The sequence below is a fragment of the Schistocerca cancellata genome, chromosome 2 (assembly GCF_023864275.1).
Source record: "Schistocerca cancellata isolate TAMUIC-IGC-003103 chromosome 2, iqSchCanc2.1, whole genome shotgun sequence".
Classification (NCBI taxonomy): Eukaryota; Metazoa; Arthropoda; class Insecta; order Orthoptera; family Acrididae; genus Schistocerca; species Schistocerca cancellata.
Genome location: NC_064627.1, coordinates 804,373,896 through 804,394,891, shown reverse-complemented (window position 1 = coordinate 804,394,891; position 20,996 = coordinate 804,373,896). Strand labels below are relative to the sequence as shown.

General features: G+C 38.2%; 1 protein-coding gene across 1 annotated transcript in view; it reads left to right on the top strand.

Annotated features, from left to right (window-relative positions):
* Nucleotides 1–20,745, top strand: part of LOC126162665 (F-actin-capping protein subunit beta) — a 39,360-nt gene extending 18,615 nt beyond the window's left edge. The window contains exons 4-5 of the mRNA XM_049919313.1: nucleotides 556–749; nucleotides 13,576–20,745. Coding sequence (XP_049775270.1) covers nucleotides 556–749; nucleotides 13,576–13,818 — 437 coding nt within the window. The 3' untranslated portion in view covers nucleotides 13,819–20,745. The remainder of the gene's footprint in view (nucleotides 1–555; nucleotides 750–13,575) is intronic.
* Nucleotides 20,746–20,996: the final 251 nt, after the last annotated feature.

Genomic DNA, 20,996 nt, shown 5'->3' with positions numbered 1-20,996 from the left:
TGTATACAGTACCAGACATCACTTATAGAGAAAACCCACAATTGGTAATATCAAGCCTTAAATTATTTCCCCAGATTAAAGCTACAAATGAAGATTGGATTTCATGCTAGAATAATAGTCAACACAGTATCTCGGACCGAAAAATCATTAATGATTTACTTGCAAAAGCAATAGCAAATGGGTTTACATGACCTTGATGGTCAAATACTGACATTAAAAATGTAGCGTGGTTATGTTAAGATGATAAAAACATTGTACAACATAATCCCAATCAATGACTCAGTCAGGAGTTAGAGAAAAAGCGTTGCAACAAGGTTTATGTAAACCTCTACAGTATTACATACTTTGTGGTCACCTAAAGTAAAAGATGTAGGTACAAGAAATAGATCTGATGAGTGACATTAAAATAGCTTGTCAGGGTCACAGAGCTATAATTCAAGGACCAGGATGCAGTTGAGAGCAAAAATCCATATATAAATTTATAGCTGTATTCATTTTTGAAAGTTAATGTTTTTAAAATGGCAATATATCATTGCCTTCATTTTTATTTTCTAGGTGTTATTCTTATTAAAAAGGCTGGTGATGGATCCAAGAAAATAAAGGGCTGTTGGGATTCAATTCATGTGGTTGAAGTTCAAGAGAAGACAAGAAATGCGCATTACAAACTTACATCCACTGCAATGCTGTGGCTCCAGACAAATAAGACTGGTTCAGGAACCATGAACTTAGGAGGAAGTCTCACAAGACAGGTATGTGATTGTGGTGTAAAACCTGTATTAATTACTGCTGTTAAAAACATGAAGTTATATGGAATTTATTAGCCCCATTTGCAATATCATTAGTTGAAGCAATGTTGTCTATACCAAATTAAAAACCTAAGGATTTTTATGCTTCAAACTCACTCAAAACATTTTTTGTTATGATCTTATTATGTTGCATTTCCAAATAACCAGCATCCTCATTCTCTTTTTCCTCACCTTCACTTGTCTTTGCTGCAGTTAATTGTTAGTACAGATAGTTTAAGATTACAGCAGCTCTGTTAACTGATTTCTTTGTTTCTTTAAACTTTCTGTGTTATTGTTGTCTTTATTCCTTCATCTGTAACCGACAAGGGCTTCTTGTACTAGAACTAGGTTCTCCCATATGTTTTCGCCCTCTCTACGACATTGGTAAAGATCGCGAATGCATGCAGTGCTTGGTGACAGTTTTCAGACTATGTAAATATTAAATAGTTTTGCACTGCTGCTGTTGTTACAGTTTAATAATGTTCTGGTCATAAAGAGTTCTCCTGTCCTTCAAAAGAACCTTGGTTCCAACAAGACCCATTCGGAGACCCAAGCTTGCTCATTGGTGGTAATTGCCCTCCTTCATTGTTAACAGAAACTGGTTGCAAATAAGAGAATGATCATTTAGCTTTCCCATTGAACAAAAATGGAGGTGAGGGGTAGGGGAAAGGATAGTTGACTGGAGGGAGGAAGAAGCATCGAGGTAACTGAATGGCAATGTATCACTAGGGATTGAAATGTTTTCAAACCTCGGCACACAAGCATGCATCAACCACCTTATCTGTGGAGGAGGAGAATCGATGTTGATAACAGGATCTAGCTGTGATTGTAGGACATGAGCTTTGTATGCAGTGAATTACACAAAAATGCACACTAACCATATAAAATACACTTTATCTAACCCTCTAATCATCTATTCACACTCCATTTCAGTGTAAGTGGTAGGTAGTGATGTAGTCAAGGCTGTAGATATTAGAAGCTTTGAAAAATGCTGTGGCTTAAACATCAGCATTTTGAATAACCTAAGGTGTGTGTCATCCACATTGCATTGAATGATGCACTGGAGAATAATAAATGCAAAACCTACATTGCAGTGTTAATGTAAAGTAGAGTAATTGAAAGCTCCTGTTCGTGAACTGTACGGGTACTAAAAATGTCTCTGAAATTGGCTGACCTTGAAAGCATTTGCATAATAGGTGACAGCCTTTTGGTTGGACCTAATATATCAATGCTGCTTGCCATTGTTTTTTCTTCTTTGCTCCTTTTCCAGTTGCAAGGACACTTTTGGAAAAAACAACATTAATCAAAAAAGGATTTGACTGTATATGCATTCCTCTCACATTCTTCATAAATAAAGGCCTTGGGTAAAGCTCTATCCAGACATCAGTTTCATTTATGATATAAATGAGGAAAGCACACAAACAGTGTGATCAAATTGGAATTGGATAAATGTTAAATCATTTTTGGTTACTGATAATGGAGTCATTCTTAGAGAATGAAATATTGAAATTGAAAATGTGATCAGCATGCTTGCAGAAGAATGTGGTATCCATAGAGTAATTCTTATAATCTAAAATTTATCAACACACACACATATATTATGGTTTTGATCTTGAAAGTACCACCACCACTATTCATTTTAGGGAATTTAAATTCTCACAAGACCTAATGGGGCAATTCCTGCTTTCTCATGTCGATTTACAGGAATGTTTATAGTGACGGTGATAATTTTCCAATCACTCTTTCTTGGCAATGCCCATCAGAAACTCTATTTATTGGGACGTAAAGAATACTGATTGACATAGCTTCACTATTTCTTTAAATCCCAAACCTGTCTCCCAAGGAGGAAGTGAAGTAGTCTGTACACATACCATTACTATGATACTACTAATGGCAGAATCAGCACTCTATCTTCCTTGTAGGCCACCTGTTGAATGTTGAAACAGTGAAATAGATCCAGATATAGACGCACAGAAGAGCACTCAGGCAACATAAATGACATCCGTCAAGGTGTGCACACATCTTCAAAAGGCTCCAAGCGCAGACCTGCTATATAATTTTAAAAAAAACACGAAGAGTGTTGGGATAGATTTGTAACCACTATTGAAACCCATACTTCCTTGTCACAAGTATGCGACGAACTGCACTGCCTTCACAGGCTCCAGTCATTATCTGGCATCCTACATATCCATCAGAATGGTGTCATTCAATCTGACACTTCCATTGTTGCTGAACAAGTAGCAACACTCTTCACCCGAGCCACATCCGTAAAAGATGATCAGATATTGTTTACCTATTCTCAGATTATCAACCTTCAGAAGCATACAGTGACTGGGACCACCACAGTGCTCTGTGCACTGTGCCACAATAAAGGCCCAGATCCAGATAGTCAGATGCTACATTATTTACCCTTAGAATACAAAGAGCATATTCTTTCACACATAATTGCCTCTGATAGGAGGGTGAGTTTTAAGCCACCAAAGAATCCTCACAAGTTGGACAGCTGTCACCCTATCTATCTGCTAAATGTTAATGTTATAAGCAAGTCTTTAGAACAAATGGTGAACATCCAACCTATTTGGATTCTTGAGACTGAAGGACTTCTATTCAAATTTGTGTGAATTCAGGGAGGGCTGGTCTATCAGCATACCTGATTCACTAGAAAGCCATTATTATAATAATGGCATTTACATGCTGCTACATTTTTGTCAGTTTTTTCCCCCCCCCTGCTAAAAGCTTATGACTCCACATTACTGCAACATATTCTAGTTACTGTGCATGAGTGGAGCTAGAGAGGTACACCTCCCAAAATTTTTTATCTGCATTTTTTATTGAGTCGTTCTTTCCATGTTCAGTTAGGCATTCTGTTTTCACTGCACACAGGCTCTGGCCTGAGTAACCATTTTCCTAATAGTAACTAAAGAATTTACAGAGGGCATGGACCCTACAGTCTAAACATATGTCTGATGTACTTCTGCTATCACTGAACACCCACCCACATGCAAATTGTTATTGCTTAAGGAGCTACTTCAAGTAGAAGAAACTTTACTCTTTTTAGGGCAAGTGACTGATATTAATCTAACATGGCTGCCTCATGTATTCCAGGTAAATCTGAAGTGCAAGGCAAAACATAGTGCTCTACCCTGCCTCAGCAACACTTCCTTGGATGCTGGTCACACCACTCTTGTAGCAACTTCACAATTCTTTCATACTATGCTGCTTAGACTTCGTAAGCTTCACCTGTGGATTCATAATGCCATGTGTGCTATCTTCCAGACAAGCCCTGTAGATATCAACCTGCTGGGGATATTGTCAATTTTGGTGTTATTTTTTGCTGATTTTGGTGCTGTTTTGTTTTTGCCAATTTTGGTGCTGTATTTGCCGTCACATCATAGCCAGGTAATGGGAAATAAACTGTCATTTTAAGATTACACACAATCCTCAATAAAAAGTCAAAATGAAATTTTAGTGTTAAATAACTACCAGTTATAAATATTGGTTGTCCTCAGATTTGTCAACACTTTCCATGTGGGAAAATGACAAGTTCTGCGACACTTTGTGTTAGTTTTCACGTTATTTTCACGAAATTTTCCTGCACCTAATTGTATGCGACTTTCCTCAACCTTCTCTCAGCACACCCGCTTGGAGTATGTCACCCACAGCATCACCTAAATACAGCCTTCAGACCAAAAGATTAATCAGACCCATCTATTCTGTGGCGAGTGTTTTGTTAGCCAGTGTGAGGTGGCAATGAGCAACATTCCCCACCACCAGAATGTAATGTCTTCATTGGAGAACTAGTGACTATCATGCAACCTGTTACATACATCTACACCTCCTCTTAAGAGTTTTTTCTAATTTGGAGTGATGCACTGCCATCTCCAACACCCACTGGTATTGTCCATTCAAGACCATCTTACTAAATGCCAAAACACTAAAAGGCCAATCCTGTTTTTCTGGACCCCTAGCCATGTTAGAATTCCAGAAAAAGAACTCGTAGATCCTCTGGCCATGGAGGCTACCAAAGAGAATGTCTTGAGATTTAAAATACTGGCCCTGACTTAGCTGATGCTATCCCAACAACTTCCAGTGACATGGAATAGGAAGTGATACGCTGTAGTTACCACCGACAAGCTGCCTACCATAAAGGATTTTGTAACTGCATGGATGTGTCTGCAGAATGTCCTGCCAGGAATCTACAATTCTTTGCGAACCTCACTGGCTGCAAGAAGTTACCCATGATTAAAACAATGGAAAATCCTGAATGGAATATTGACAACCACTGTGCTTTGTTCTACGTGGACATGACACCTAATAAGCTGTCTGCCTGCATGAATGACCACTGAAAAACTGTGGCCAAGAAACAGCTGGACTGATCAAACTACCCAGTGCATCATTCTTCATTTCAATGACAGCCTCACAGCCTATACCTTTGTCATTCATCCTTTCTACCAACACCATCTTTTCTGAACTGCATGGGTGAGAACACTACCTGAAATATATCTTATGTTCCCATAACCCTCTTGGCCTCAACCATCATTGCCTCCAGGGACGGTGGCACTGTTTGGCGGGTTCGTGCTAGGCTACAACAGGGCCCCAGCCTTTGCAGCACCTTTTCCCTTCTGTGCTGCATGTGTATCCTCTTGCTATTCTTTTTCCCCTCCCTTGGGGTACATGTCTGGGAAGTTGTTGGAAATATGTTCTGCACATTCAGACGCAGATATCAGAACAGTCTCTCCACTGTGTTTGTTCCTTTTTCTTTTTTTGTTTCCCTTCCTCTGCTTCAGTGTTTGAGGTTCATCTATTTCTTCTTTGTCTCTGTGGACTCCTGAAGGCCAGTCCACACATCTGACGCGTAACAGGTGACTGGGTAATGCATAATTCCCAACCCCGGTTTGAGAGGTAGGGTTCGCAACTACCCCCCTGCTAAAGGCTAGGTGCAGGGAGGGGTGATTGTCTGAGCCGCTATCTTCCTAAATTGATGATTGATCCCTCTGTCAGGTGTTACGGAGGTGTGACTTGAGGTCTGAACAATCACCTAAGGCGGGTGCATTCCCTTCTGAGAGGGGGGCCCCCAGTTGGAACTAGCGCACCATAGGAGACACTGGCAGTTGTGTGGGACTTCCTTGCAATGAGCCAAACATAATCTTCTCAGTCTACATCTACTAAGCGTAAATGGAATAAGGCTAACGATTCAAAGACCCTCTGATACACCACAGTTCCTTGTGGTTTCACATACTGAAGATGACCAGTCTTTTGCTGTGGTAAATCCATTTATTATTAGGGAAGTTGATGCAATTGCTGGCCCTGTGAAATCCTGCTCTCATTTACATTCTCAAGCACAACTGCTTGCAGCTTCGCTCCTCCTTGGCTATCCTGTTCGTGTCGAGGCCCATCAAAAACCAAATTATTCCCGTGGTGTTACTTACTCTAGGCTGCTCATGATCTGACTGAGGCAGAAATCCAAATGTACACCCCCAATCAGTGTCATTACAGTCCATTGGCTCACTTTTCATAGAGTGTTGATTCTGTCAAAGATCAAAGCAGGCTATGAAATTATCACAGTTGACAGTACATTCTGAACCCAATGCGCTGCAACCCGTGTCATCATTACAACCACACTTGAATGTCCTATCAACACCCGACCAAATGTGTAATCATGGTAGGGATGCTCACAACAGCGATTGTCCACCTCTTTCTCCCCGCTGCATCAATTGCAACGCCGAGCATGCGGCCACCTCTAGAGATTGTCCCAGGTATCTCGATGAGTAGGCTGTCCAGGAGATCCAGGTGAAGGAAAAAATTCCTTACCCGGTCGCTTACTAGTTGTTGGCTAGTCGGAGACCCTGCATTCTACCATTTGGCACGTACAGTGCCGTTGTTCCTACATCTCGTTCCACGAAGGATATAGCCATGCAGACATGCAGCCTCAAATTCACACTGTGGTTGTGAAATCGCCCAGTGTCATGGTAGCATCCCCATCTCCTCCTCCAGCTGTGCAACAAGCCACCAAACTTTTGCCTCACAGGGTGAAATCAACTGCTACACAACCGGCAGGCCAGAAAGGAGAGAAGGAATACTCCCACGAGGACTCCATACATCGCTCCAGCCAGCAGACATGTGAGTCTTCCTCTGACAGCTGGAAAGGCTCCAAGAAGCCAAACAAAGGCAAACGGTCTTCTCCTTTGACGACTCAAGTGATCCTCTTCAACAGTGTCGCCACGCGATACCATTGCTCGGCTGACTTCCATGTCACCACTGCACAGCACCAACTGTTTTTCTGCCGTGGACTTCACAGACCAACTGAAAGAGAATGCAGACGCCTCTGTAGACCTCAAGGAGCAGGATCCTTCAGCCTCTGTGCCCTGTAGTGTGAGTCTTCGAAGGCTGGAACTTGGCAGCCGTCGAGATGACATCCCTTCATTTTTTCCCTCCTCTCCTTTCTTCATTATGAACCTCCTTAAATGGAACATTTGCAGTCTTCGGTCCAACAAAGAGGACTTACAGCTGCTCTTAGAATCACAGTGCCCTCTTTTACACTAGCCCGGGTGGGAGCCTGTATGCTGAAGCAGCCGAACTACCGCTGTCATACCGCCGTGACTTTCTCGTCAGCAGATACGCATGCCATTTGTCTGCCATGCCTGGCCACCTGTCGTACGCCTCCTTCTTTGATGACTGTGAGTTTCACGACCTCCACATGGAACTTCCTATAGTACCTTTGTGTGCAGTGATGGCTTTCAGACTGACCGTGGTGTCGGGTGTGCTTTCATCATTGGCACTGACGATTTTTGGTATCGGCTTACGGAACACTGGTCAGTATTTACAGCAGAACTCTTCGCTGTCTCAGGCCACGCAGTACATCCAGGGACAAAGGTTTTTCAATTGTGTCATCTGCTCTGACTCTTTATCAGTAGCCTCCGGAGCCTCAGTGTGCTGTAAACTGTCCATCCCTAAGTGCAAAGGGTACAGGAAAGCTGTCACTTGCTAATTCTGCATGGATCCACTGTGATGTTTACGTGGGTTCCTGGTTACATCAATCTGATGGGAAACGAGGCAGCTGTCATGGGTACAGTCCTTGTGCTTCAGCCCGCTAGTTGTTCCACTACCTCCGATTATATCTGTATCTCCACCTGTCAGCAGGCAGTGTCACTTTGGCACCACCACTGATCCTCCCTTTATGGGAACAAGCTCCAGGAATTAAGCATCTCCCATCAGCTTGGATGACTACCTCTTGGTCCTTTTGCTGTGACATCATTTTAACTAGGTAGCATATCAGGCAATGGTTTTTTATCCATCACCATTTGTTACGTAGTACTCCCCCACCACTATGTGCTCATTGCCCTCGACCTCTGACTGTTCGCCATTTCCTGATAGAATACCCTTTTTTTAACCACTTTCGTTCTCATTTATGTTTGCCATCTGAGTTATCGGTCATTTTAGTGAATGACTCACAGGCTGTCGGCCACATTTTACTTCTTATTCATCATAGTAATATGGCGAAGGACATTTAATCTTCAGTTTAGGACCTCTGTTACTCTGTGGCATATTTTATGGACCTTTCTCAAAGTACCTGATTTTAGCTGTCTTTCCTTTTGTCGCCTGCTTTTAAAAATAGGGTATGCAGTTCTGACATGGGACATATGACCTTAGTTGTTTTTGTGCCCTAAAACAAAAGAAATTAGGCAGCCTTCATTAGTCACTGTCCTTCACCTGCCTGACGCCTTCCCATTCCTAGTCCAGCCCAAACAGTCTTCGTGTCCACAAACACACTCAGTCTTTTTACTTCACTCTTTTTCTGTTCCCTCTACCCTTTGTTTAACCTCCCAATTACACTTAGATGCCCTACCCTCTTCCCACTCCCCTGTCCTGTTAGCCCTCCCCCTTCCTACCCCGGCCTCCTCCTTACCCCACCACCTGGATTGCTTCTCCCACCATGCACTGTAGCTCGCAGTCTGGCCTGGCAGCCATAGACTCTGAGGTTGTGCCAGTCTGCACCTCAGCATCTCCTCTATATGGTGAGTAGCAATTCACCCATTAATACGTTGTTGACAAAGTACTCCAGTGCACTGTAGTTGTGTTTTTCAGTGGACACACTAATTGTTGTTCTGCCTTCACTGTGAAAAAGCAAATGCTGAACTCTGCCACCGCATCACCTCCCATTTTAGCTGATGTCATCAAAGCAGCAAACTTAGTTTTGCACTTTACCCTATAATACAATTTGAACAGTTTTATCTGAAGGTCAGATATTACGGTGTTGCTGGCTCTGGTTAGGGGTGGCTGGTGGTTCCCTACTGCAATCTCTGCCCCAGAGGGCCTCTGGACATCTTGGACTAAGAGGTTGGCCAGACCCCACCTTTTAATTTGTTTATCCTTATACATCCCTCATCATTCTAATCTAAGGATGGTACCTTATTTACTCCTGTCATTTCATTGGCCTTGACTGTCTCAACAGTATTTTACAAGGAGCAGCCTACTGGATGGATGCAGATGTGTTTCTCGCCACTGATGTGCTCTGAAGGGCCTTCATCTGATTTTGGCCAGCATAAATCCCCTCCCCCAATCAAAATTTGGCTTTTATTTATAGCTGATATTATCCTTCCATTCTTCGTTTTGTATCCCAGGCGTACTAATGGTTTTTTGGCTGTCAGTCTTGTCCCACTGAGAAAAATTTTGTTGGGAGACACTCCCAGGATGGAGGGACTGATGTAGTAGTAGTTTGTTTTCTCAAACCCATCAGTCTAATCCAGGCAACTTAGTGATAATACTTATATAAGACAAGTAATTCGATTTGAGCATGTGTCCAAAGGTTACTATCAGTGGAAAACAAAAATAGAAGATTGCAAGTATAATTGGCTATAGTAGGGTAGTTCAGTTTTGTTTTATGGGACCTTTAACACCAGGAAAACAACTTAAACAACCAATAGAAAGTCCAGGATGGAATAATAACAGTGTAGAAAGAATAGATTACTACTTGCCTCATGGAAGAGGCATTGAGTTGCAGACAGCCCCAGTGAACAAAAATGCTAGAAATATTCAACTTTCAAAGTCCTTTGTCAGAAGTACAATAGCTGTTAGATATTGATTTACACTTTTTTTTTCCCCACCATTCATCGTGCATCATTGGACTCATCATTACAGTTGCAAATATGTACAAGGGTGATTTGAAAAGTTCTCTGAAAGGAATAGGAAAAAAAAGTACTTATATCACTGAAACTTTTTTTTATTTTTCAATGTAGTCTCCTTTTAGATTAATGCACTTGCTCCAACAATGATCCAGTGCCTTGATACCATCTTGAAAACAAGTTTCGTCCAGGCTTGCAAAATAGTTGTGAACTTCAGCTATCAGTTCTTCGTTTGAAGCGAATCTTCATCCACCAAGAAAAATTTTCAGTTTTGGGAAGAGATGGAAGTCTGATGGAGCCGTATCAGGTGAATAAGGCTGGGTGTTACAATAATTCATACCTTAGTTCGTGTAAGTTTGCCATGGTGACAGAACGTGTGCAGGGTCGCATCAAGAGTCGTGGCACCCATCTTGCAGATAATCCTTCCATTTCTAATTCTTCAGTTAAAATGTGATACAACCTTTCAGGTGACATCTGGCAAGCTTGAGCAATTTCATGCACTGTCAATCAGCAATCCTCAGTGACCATTTTGTGCACTTTTGCAATGATTTCTGGAGTAGTGGTACATCTTAAACGTCCACTGCGTGGATCATCATCTAAGCTGTTCTGATCAAATTTAAAGGCATTTGTCCACTTGGCAACAGTGGACTATGAAGGAGCAGAGTCGCCCCAGTGTGTTCTGGAAATCGGCATGAATATCCTTTGCTTTCGTACCTTTCTTTATGAAGTATTTAATCACTGCTCGAATCTTGATTTTTCCCTCCCCCTCCCCCCTCTTCACAAATCACTACTCAGGAACAGAGCCACATCACTGCCACAGCTCTCTTCCAAGAGCACTGACGTACGTGGCACGTGTTCACAGGAAACTGTCCAATGAATATCACGTTAACAACTTGTTGCACTAGCACTGACCTCTCGTGGTGATTCCGAGAACTTTTCAAACTGCCCTCGTAGTACTTTCATCTAACCATAAGTGACAGAACAATCAATATAAGTGCAATTGCGGTGCTGGAAGATGTGTTTCTGTGGAAGGAGGGTGTAAACACTGCGGATATTCACAGTCGACTGTTGGAAGTGTGTAGAGTGTGTGCACTGTCAAAAAATATGGTCTTGCAACACAACACGCGTCTCCATACAAGTCAGAAAGCCATGGCAAACATTGTGGAAATGCAGTTCCAAGTACTGCCATACCCACCATATTCTCCTGCCTTAGCCACTTCTGATGACCGTCCATTCCGGACAATGAAGAAATCTGTCCTTTTCATATTGTTATACTGTTGTTAGAAAAATAAGTTAAAAGGACAAATTCAGACAATTTATGGGGAGTTGTTATATTTTGAATTTGAACTGTGGAACAACAAATAAAAAATTAAAAATAAGAGTGAAAGCAATAGAAAGCTATAAGTAAAGATGACATAGAGTTGAATTGTGTGATAAAACCAGTTGGGGTGAAATTAGGAGTCACATGGGATAGTCACCAGAAGGTAGCCATAAGTTGCTTAGAAGTGGGAGCTCACAACATGGTGAAAAAATGACAAAGAAATTAATTTCAAGAACAGTAGTAAGATAATGACTTATATGCTGAAACAAATGTGGCTGTGTAATGATAGGGTGAACATCAATGTAACATTTACTAGATGATTGTATCAGTTCTCTTTCTGGATCATGAACATGAAAAATCCTAATGTTCACTTCAATGAATTAACCCACACTCATTCATTGTTTATTGACATATATATTACAGAAATTTCGTTATGCCAGAACGCAAACTTTTTTGTTCCTTCAACAAATAATTTTGGATAAAAATGTTTAAATTTAAACTTGCTAAAGATGCATGTTTGGGCTATTCAAGCCTTTGATAATACTAACATATAAGATCTTAAATGCCTGCAATTCAACAACTAGTTTTAGCATAAAAACAATATGTGTAAACCTTGTGTATTACAAGTACAAAGACACCATGTAATAAGCCAGTCGCTGGTGTACAAATTAAAGGGGGCTATTTTGTACATCCAGTCTCTATAGCAGCTATGTAAGTTGTATGGGTTTTGATATATTCAGCCTTTGTTTATTTAGGTCATACTCTCCAGTTCGCAAGTAAATTGTTCACACAACCAGTTTCGATTCAGTTACAGATTGTTGTCAAATGTTAAAATGGTTATATCGAGGAGAGCATGTGGTCACATAATAAAATGTATAAAATTAGGTTAGGTGTTTCATTGTCAGCTGGAGTAAAAATTGTCTGTAGTTTGGGTAACTTTTTGTATGAAAAACACCATCTGTGTGTAGAGGCAGATCTAGGAATTATCTTTTTTTAGTCATATATCAGTTTGAGATGTGACTGAGAACAATTTTTTTCCTAAACAGTTACGCTAAGTCGATCAGAGTGGAAAGTAGACAGTTATCGCCCCAAAGCTCGCAACATTATGCTTCCCAGGCACATTAACTGCTTATACTATTGCTGGGACAGGTGGATTGTTGCATGCTCCCAGATATTTCTGTATTGCTATTATTTCTTCACACCACTCTTTTGATATAGTGAGTTGGAGTCATCGTAAGATATTGCATTTGTAGTTATGAGAAGATTCATTAGTGGGCACTCTTTTGTATTTGATGCACTCAAAAGTTTTTTCTTCATATTCACATCGTGTTTCTGTCATTTTCTGCTACCGTGAAACATTCTTGTGTAGTCAGGGGAAGACATTTTCGGTTTGCCCTTGTAAATTATTTATCTATTCATATTGGATTTTAATTTAGTTTCATGATGTTCCAGACACTATATTCTTGGGTTTATGATGTGGGACATGACCATCGGTGAGGGCAGGTGGATTACATCACATTACCACATATGAGTAATAAAAGACCTGTGACGAATCTTTAAATTCTGTGGACTGATTAAAGTTCACAGTAACATAAGTTTAAGACTCATTTGTGTTTTATGATTTGACTTAATGATCATTTAACATGAGGCACTAGTTATGTTACACATTTAGAATGTGAAGTTGTTGGTCTAATTGTCTTGTCACTAATGTCGTATCATAAACATACTTTTATAATTAATGTATTATGACTGTTGGAAAAATTGTGTTAGAGCTGAACTTTAAACCAGATTTCCTACTTTCTGTGGTGTTGCCTTAACTTAATGGTCAACTTATCACAACTCCAGACTTGACTTAAACCTTCATTGTCACTCACGGTTTCCACATATGTTTTCTGAATTGTACTAAAAGAGCTTCCTTTTACAGATTATATGGAAATAGCTGCACTGGGGAAACAGGGTCTGTAGAGTACCATGGCTAAAGAATGTTAAGAAGTTTTAGGTGGAAAAATCAGTGACACTGAAGGTTCAAGTTAGGCCTTGAGGCATACTCAGATATCCTGAAGGTTAAATTGACTGCTCATAGAAAGATGAAAATCTTGGTTAAAGACCAGCTCTGACACAAATTTGTAAATGTTATAACATAATCATTACATCAAAGATCCAGCACGTGAATAGTTTGCAATGACATCATTCATGTCGTTCCATCTTAAGAGTCCATCCCGAGCTGATTCATTAATTGGTATTTCTGTGCATTTAATTCATTTCACTATTTTATACTTTTGAATATATTTAATATGATCACCAGGTCATTCTGTGTGCCAGATGAATTTATTTATGTGATTTTCAGGTGGAGCAAGATGCAAATGTTAGTGAAGCTTCTCCCCACATCGCCAATATCGGTCGAATGGTGGAGGACATGGAGAATAAGATACGTAATACTTTAAATGAAATTTACTTCAGTAAGACAAAGGACATTGTTAATGGTTTACGTAGTATGCAACCACTGGCAGAACAGAGACAGCAAGCCATGCTGAAGCAAGATCTGGCAGCTGCCATCCAGAGGAGACACGCAAAAACAGAAACAAACTGAGACATCAAGTGACTGTTGTGCAAACTGCTATGTGTTGACAGCATCCGTCACACTGATGGACATATAAGTGTTTCTACAAATAGCTTCTCCATGTCCAAAACTGACATTATTGAGCTGAGAATGTCAGAAGGCAACGGGGTGTAAATCTGAAGCCTGAGTGTGTCTTCCGCTGTCATAATCATTGCAGGCAGTTGACTGTGTAATGAGTTTCACAGTTGTTCATGTTAATTGTTTTAGAAATAATGTTGTTGAATTGATTATTTTAATCTTTAAAGTTGCTGGAGAGGTTTGATAGCTGCAGAAAGTGGAACCTTTAATGTACAGATTTGTTTGCTTAGGAAAAATACTGTGTCTCAAAATGTTATGTCAGAAATGTGCATGGAGAAGTACAGAGTTTAAACACAAGTGCATCATTTCAAGCGCCTCTGCATCACTAAATAACATAGTATGCAATTTCTTAAATCTCAGCTGTCAGATGCTAAAGGTTTCTGCATTTATGATTTGACCAACTTGGAGCTCTCTCAACTTTATCATTGAACTTCATCCTGTGAAACTGTGCTCACCTAATTCAAGTTATGAAGCATTTTCAAAAGGTTTCCTTTATTCGGAGAAAATGGATTACATGTGGGCGAGCAATTTACAATACTGCTGCCACAGATTGTGGTATTACTATGTTATATAAAAGTGTTGGGAAATGTAAAGTGCGTTAGAACTGTAGAGTGGCCATGTTAAAATAAAACTGCTCAATGTATTAGAATTTGTATTAGCTTGGAGCTTTCTTGGTGCATCAGCTGACCATTCTACAGTTCAAAAGATTGTGGTACAATTTGTAGAAAATGAAGATCAGTTAGTTGTTTATGATTGAGGGCAAGAGAATATTCCCATTTTGTTGTTCAGGTGGTATGACACGGAGTGAAATTAATACTTAAAGAGGAATGTGGCATAAATAAATTTTGTAAATACTTGGGTCACAGGATTATGATCAGTGAGATGTATAATAAATCTTTGGTGCTTTTTATATTGAAACCAGTGAACTGAAAAGTGTGTGTATGAAAAACAGTGGTGATAATCCTAAGGTTGGACTCCGTTAAGTATCTCTGGGACAATACAAAAAGATACAATTAATTATTTTACATAAGTTCATGTAACCATATTTTTTATGTTTTATATTGCCACTGTCCATTGTGATCTAAGACATCTTGCAAGTATGCATTTCAGTGTTTCATAGGAGCTTTAATTTTTTGTATATGTGTTTAATTTTCAATCATATTGTCAAACAAAGAAAAGAGGAAGCATTCTGCTGTTAACTTTTTCTCTGTGTTAGTTAACATCTCCAAATTGTGATATTCAAAGTTTCGTATGCTACATTTGCTATATAAATTCTGCAACCCACAGAAGAGCTCTAGCTCAGAAATTAATTTGATTAATCAACATTTCTGAACAGAAAAGAAGCGAGTGCCCAGAAGCCGTACTGTCTGATCAGTCACGCAAAGGATATTGTAAAAAATTGGCAACAGAGTGACAGAAAAGTTAATGTTGGGTGTAACCCAAATTGACAAAAAAAAAATTTTCTTTAGAGCAGATATGTTTTCACTTCTGAATTCAATGTGTAAACTCTTATTATTTAATTTTAAACACCTCACTCCATTATATCTTGTTTTTTTATATAAAAGATCTTTATATTCATCTACCTGCAGTGGTTTCTACTAAAACAATTGCTGTATCAAAATTAAGGGGCCTATTAGCTGCAGTAGTTTGCAGACTACTTAATATGGTGCCACTTAGTTCTTTGTATAAGAAAGAGTTTTGCACAAGTAAACAGTTACTCATTTGGAAAATTATATTAATGAATAGATTCCTGTTAATCTTACTGCACCTTAAGAAGTGTGTAAACTACTCTGAATACTTCAGGCTTTTAATGCTATAAAAATTACCAAAGTGCCTACTGCATATTTTAAACACAAATTTGAATTAGGACAACATGTAAATAAGAAGAGAGAACACATCACTGGATTGTGGATCTTATTTTGCGAATGTGTCGTCGTGTATCTGTGGCATATGTGAGGAGGGGGGGGAGAGAGAGAGAGAGAGAGAGAGAGAGAGAGAGAGAGAGATTTTATAAATGTTGCAATACCAGGTTGTGGTTTTAGGCCTCATTTGTGTTGTGCTGCTTGTATGGATACCCTCTTAGTACTTAGAAGTACATTGTATAGAGTAACATTTTGCATCTTACTCAGTTGTTCCATTTTGGTATGGAAGTATCTTTACATAGTAGGACAATTTGAAATTTAAATTTTTGTTTGGGTGTGGATGCTGTGTGGTATGTGGAATGTACGTTCGTTTCCAGATTTGCACTTCATATGTATATTTTTCAGCTGTTTAACACCTCTGTAATCTGTACAAATTCTTTCCCATGACTATTATGAATAGTACTAAGACAAATCATAACAGTAAATTAAACTATTTTGCAAAATATTTTTTTCTATTTTAGAGCACTATCCATTTTGTACATAGAGATTTTACAGTGCAGAAACAAGATACGGAGAATCACTGTTGATCAAATGAGTCACAGTTCTTATTGTAATGTGTTCCATAACGGTGGTGGGTTTGTTATTAATAAACATACCCAACACAACTGTATATTTACAAATATTTGTTGGTTATAACATTACAGTTTTCATTATCAGCGTAGGTAATGTAAAGTCGTAGAAAGATGGCAGGTCATATCTAAATGTGTATCTAGAAATGGGAATTTACAGGAAGAAAGCATTATGTTGATCGTGATATGTCTATTTTTTGTTACTATGACTGAAAACCGGTCTGCAATAAAACTCGCTCAGTAGTCTGATAATAATGAGATGACATTTGTGGTACATTTTTTTTTCCTGAGATTCAGGTAAGAGCTGTCATATGAGGCTTACAACACAGTACTGCTTTATAACATTCTAAAATCCGCTGTATCATGTTGTATTTATTATTATTCTTATGATGATTGTGCATGGGTACTAACATAGTATTTTAAAGTCTGCATATGATTTTTGCTAGATTCCTGTGACACGTGCACCAGTATTGCTGCTTAAGATGTTGTAAGGTGTAGTTCACATGCATGGTTGCATTCCTGAGGCTTTTTATATTATTTTGTTGTTGCTGTTGTTGTTGTTATTATTATTACTATTACTGCTGTAGTAGAAGCAGTCAGTAGTCAGTATTGTCCAGGTTAAAGATGACTTGTTTCACTTTCCACTTGTTGCCCTCTTTTGGTAGAGGCAACTGTGTGTACTACACATTGTAGTTTTTCAGCAATTGAGAAAATTGACTTCTCACAGCATAAGGAACAGATTCATGCCAACGATTTCTAATAAGTGTCATTGATCACAGGATATGAAAAATGCATGTGATAATTGTTTACAGTTTTTATGGCCTTGATAATATGCCATTAAAAACTTCGTAGGTTTCAGTTTTCATAACCCCCATCTAACAAATTATTAACATCACTTTCAGTATTTGAATAAAGAAGCCTTTGTTTTACAAAAGAATTTGCTGTTGATGAAGCATACAGCATTTAGGGGGACGGGATAAATTTAGAGTATATTGCTTTTAATTCCATTGGTCGACAGTTAATATTGCAGTTCATTTAGAGAGAATGTTACTTCCATTTGAGTCAATACTATCATATTTTGTGTATCATCCACTTTTCAGTTTCCAATCTGTTCGCAGCAACAGAACAGAATATTTACTTTTTTTCTCCCATCATGTTTGTGGATTGGAATGAATAAAGGAAGGTTTAAATTTAACATGCTATTTATCTACAGGGCATCGGAGACTAATTCTTGGGATTACATGCAAGTGCTTTGTAGGAGATAGGGGTGAAGAAATATGAGAAAAAAATTGACATCAGTAATGTCTGAAAAAGTCTCATGAAAACTTTGACTGGTTGGTTTTTGTTTTATTTTGTACATTTGATAGATGTAAGGCTTTAACATTTTCCAAATAATTTGCAAATATGAATGTCATTACATGCTTAATATCAAATAGTACATTAGAAATTTATAAGGTTTTTGTTTGAAACCAGATATTTCTAAAATCAAAATGTCTTGTATCACAAAGTTAACAAAACCTTTCTGCCTTTTCTTAGAAAGGTGACATCCTCTTGAGTTCTTGTTTTATTATTATTATTATTATTATTATTATTATTATTATTGGTTAACAGTAATTCGTTTGTTCCAAGAATAAGAACCGTCTGAAAAATGTGGAAAGCAAAGTAACTGGCCGTATGAGACTTTCATGAGTATTGCATAGACTGTAAAGCTCAAGTAATTATGACTGTATATGAACGTTCTAGCATGTTAACTTGATCCTTTTTGACAAATATCTGTAGAAAAACTTCAACAGCACTGCATAAGGTGTAGCTTCTTTATTTTTAGATATTTTCATTTTGCAGTGAATGAAGCTTTCTGTAGTTTTCACTTAAAATTAATGGCAAGTCTTATTATTACATAATTATGAGCTGCTTATTGTGATTTGTATTGTTTGAATGTAAGGAAGTGAGCACTTTTTGCTTCTCTGCATGCCCATATTCTTTTTTAATTCATATCCAAACATTTATAGGATATACTGTTTTAATAGCATGTGGAACCAACATCCTTGGTTATTTGTTGTATAAATTCTAATTTCTGTTGTCCAAACAATTTGTGCAATGTATGACTCCCTCTAGTATTACTCTTCTCTTACATTATCATTTTCTTCCTTTTAATTAGTTCTTTCCATGTTTGTTCTGTTGCTAGTTGTGCTGAAAACCTGCTTCACTGAAATTTCTGCCTCTTTCTGTAATACCACATTTCAAGCACTTAAATTCTCTTCTTTACTGGGTTTTCCTCAGTCCATGATTCACTTGAATACACTGCTGTTCTAGGGACATACATTCTCAGAAATGTGTCTGTGATTAGTGCCTATATTTCTCTTCAAGATTCGTATGTTTGCATTTTATGTCATCCTTGCTTCACCCGTTATTCTCATCAGTACTTTAATCTTATCAATACTTTAATCCCATTCAACAGGACATCTAAGTCATCGCTTTCACACGACATCAATGTCCTTACCAAATAATATTGATATAATTTCACACTTTTGTATCTTTGTTAACTCTCTCATTGATGTCTTTGTTTCCTTAAGTTAACTGGCGATCATCTAACAAACCACCAATTTTCTTTTCCTTTATTATTTTTTGTCAATAAGTCCATTAAGACTGTGCATAAAGTACTTATAGGTGGACATTTGCGTTCACATATTCGTTTCATTATCTCGTATAGACCATGCTATTCTAGTGATCTTCATTGATTTTTTCCTCTCGTTCAGCTAGCCACTTTGAAGTTTTGGACTTGAAGATTTTGCAAACTTGAACTTCAGGGGTATTCCTGCCAGTTCCACATCAGTTTTGATCTCGCCAACCCATTTCCATCATGTCAGTATTTGCTTCGCTCCTGTTGCCTCAATATTTGACTACTTGTTTTGTAAAGCTGACTGGGTTCACTTTTTTAATATGCCCATAGATTCTTAAGTTGGGTTTTTTAATGTCAGTGTTGTTGTTCATTTATTGTCTGATTTCCTTATTGTTCCTTAGTTGGTATTGTTTGCCTGCAAGCTTTGGGCTGAGAATGTTTCTTAAGATTTTGAATTCCTTTTTCTGGTATTTGTAGTGCCAGTTTTTCTGTCCAAAATTGGTGTTTCTGATCCAGAAAGGCTTTGTGGTTTGGTTATTGTATGGTAATGTCTTAATTTTGTGTATTTTGATGTACATTTCTTGTTGCAGGTATTTTGGATAAGATGGGTAAGCAGTTTCTGGCTTTTGAAATCTAACTTTGTGTGTTTTAGTGTCAATTCCATTTTCATGAAATATTTGCCAGATCTCATCTCTATGAACTTTGGAGTTTCTTTATGGCAGGTCACATACTCCGTCTTTTAAAAAGATACTTGGAAACGCTTTATCTGCAGTTTCTTTCAAAAGTCCAGTCTGATTTTGGACTGATGAAATGTTGCGAGTTAACATTGTTAAATTGTCTGTCTGCGATTAGCTTTAGGTTAAAGATTTGCTCTGGACATGAATGGCCTGGTATGAATCCTACCTGATATGCTGTAATTTGTGGTTAAAGTTGTTTCTGTGCTCTGTTGAGAGAACACTGGGATAGAATTTTGTATGCAACTAGTATTAATGAGATTCCTCCAGTCATTTGCATCATTTCTCTATCTTTTTCTTTTGTAATGGGTGAATTAATACCTTTTTCCAGTCTTGTGGTATTTGTTATGTTTGCCAGAGTCTTACATAATTTTAGTGACTTCTTTTATGATGTTTGAGCCTGCTGATGTGAAGATTTGTGCTATGATTCCATCTTTCTCAATGCTTTATTGTTTTTTAGTCTTTTGATCTGTTTGGCAATTTCTTCTTCATTTTATGGTAATGAATTTACTATTATTATATGTGGGCCCTCACTGTTTGTAGGACCGTGATGTGAATTGTATTCTTCTAGTAGCTCAGTGGGATGTCTAGAGTCTCATAGATTCTAATCTTCAATAATTTTTTAGTTCCATTTTCATCATGCTGTCTTTCCAATCTTCCTTTGTTTATTTCACATATCAAGTTTTACTAAACTTGATAACATCTCAAGTTTTACCAAACTTAATCTCTCTAAAAGTACACTGTACAATGCTAAAGACTGGTACAGGTATTAAGTCTTCTGTTTTCTGTCAATGTAGTCCATAAACCCTACTTGTCCTGCCTTTCTTATGCCTTCAAATTTATAAATGTTACTTATCAATCATATCATCAAACAGAAAACCTTTCATGCAGACATCAGATACCCATACAAAAAGTCATCTATTTACACACACACACACACACACACACACACACACACACACACACAGAAGAAAGTGCTTTGGTCTAAATTTGTAAATACTGTATTCGTTCTTTGTATAAACTGTAAAGTAAAAAAGTAAATTTGATATTTGGAAATGTTAACAAGTTCAGCTGTAATACAGGGAAAATAAGTGTAAGAGAAAATTGAAGTGACAGTTCCAAGCTTCTGAGATGTGTCTGAGATTTTTCTTTCTGAAAACTATGGTAGCAGCATAACATGTGGAAGGAAAGTTTATTGCTATCTTTTTTTTACCTATTCATTAGT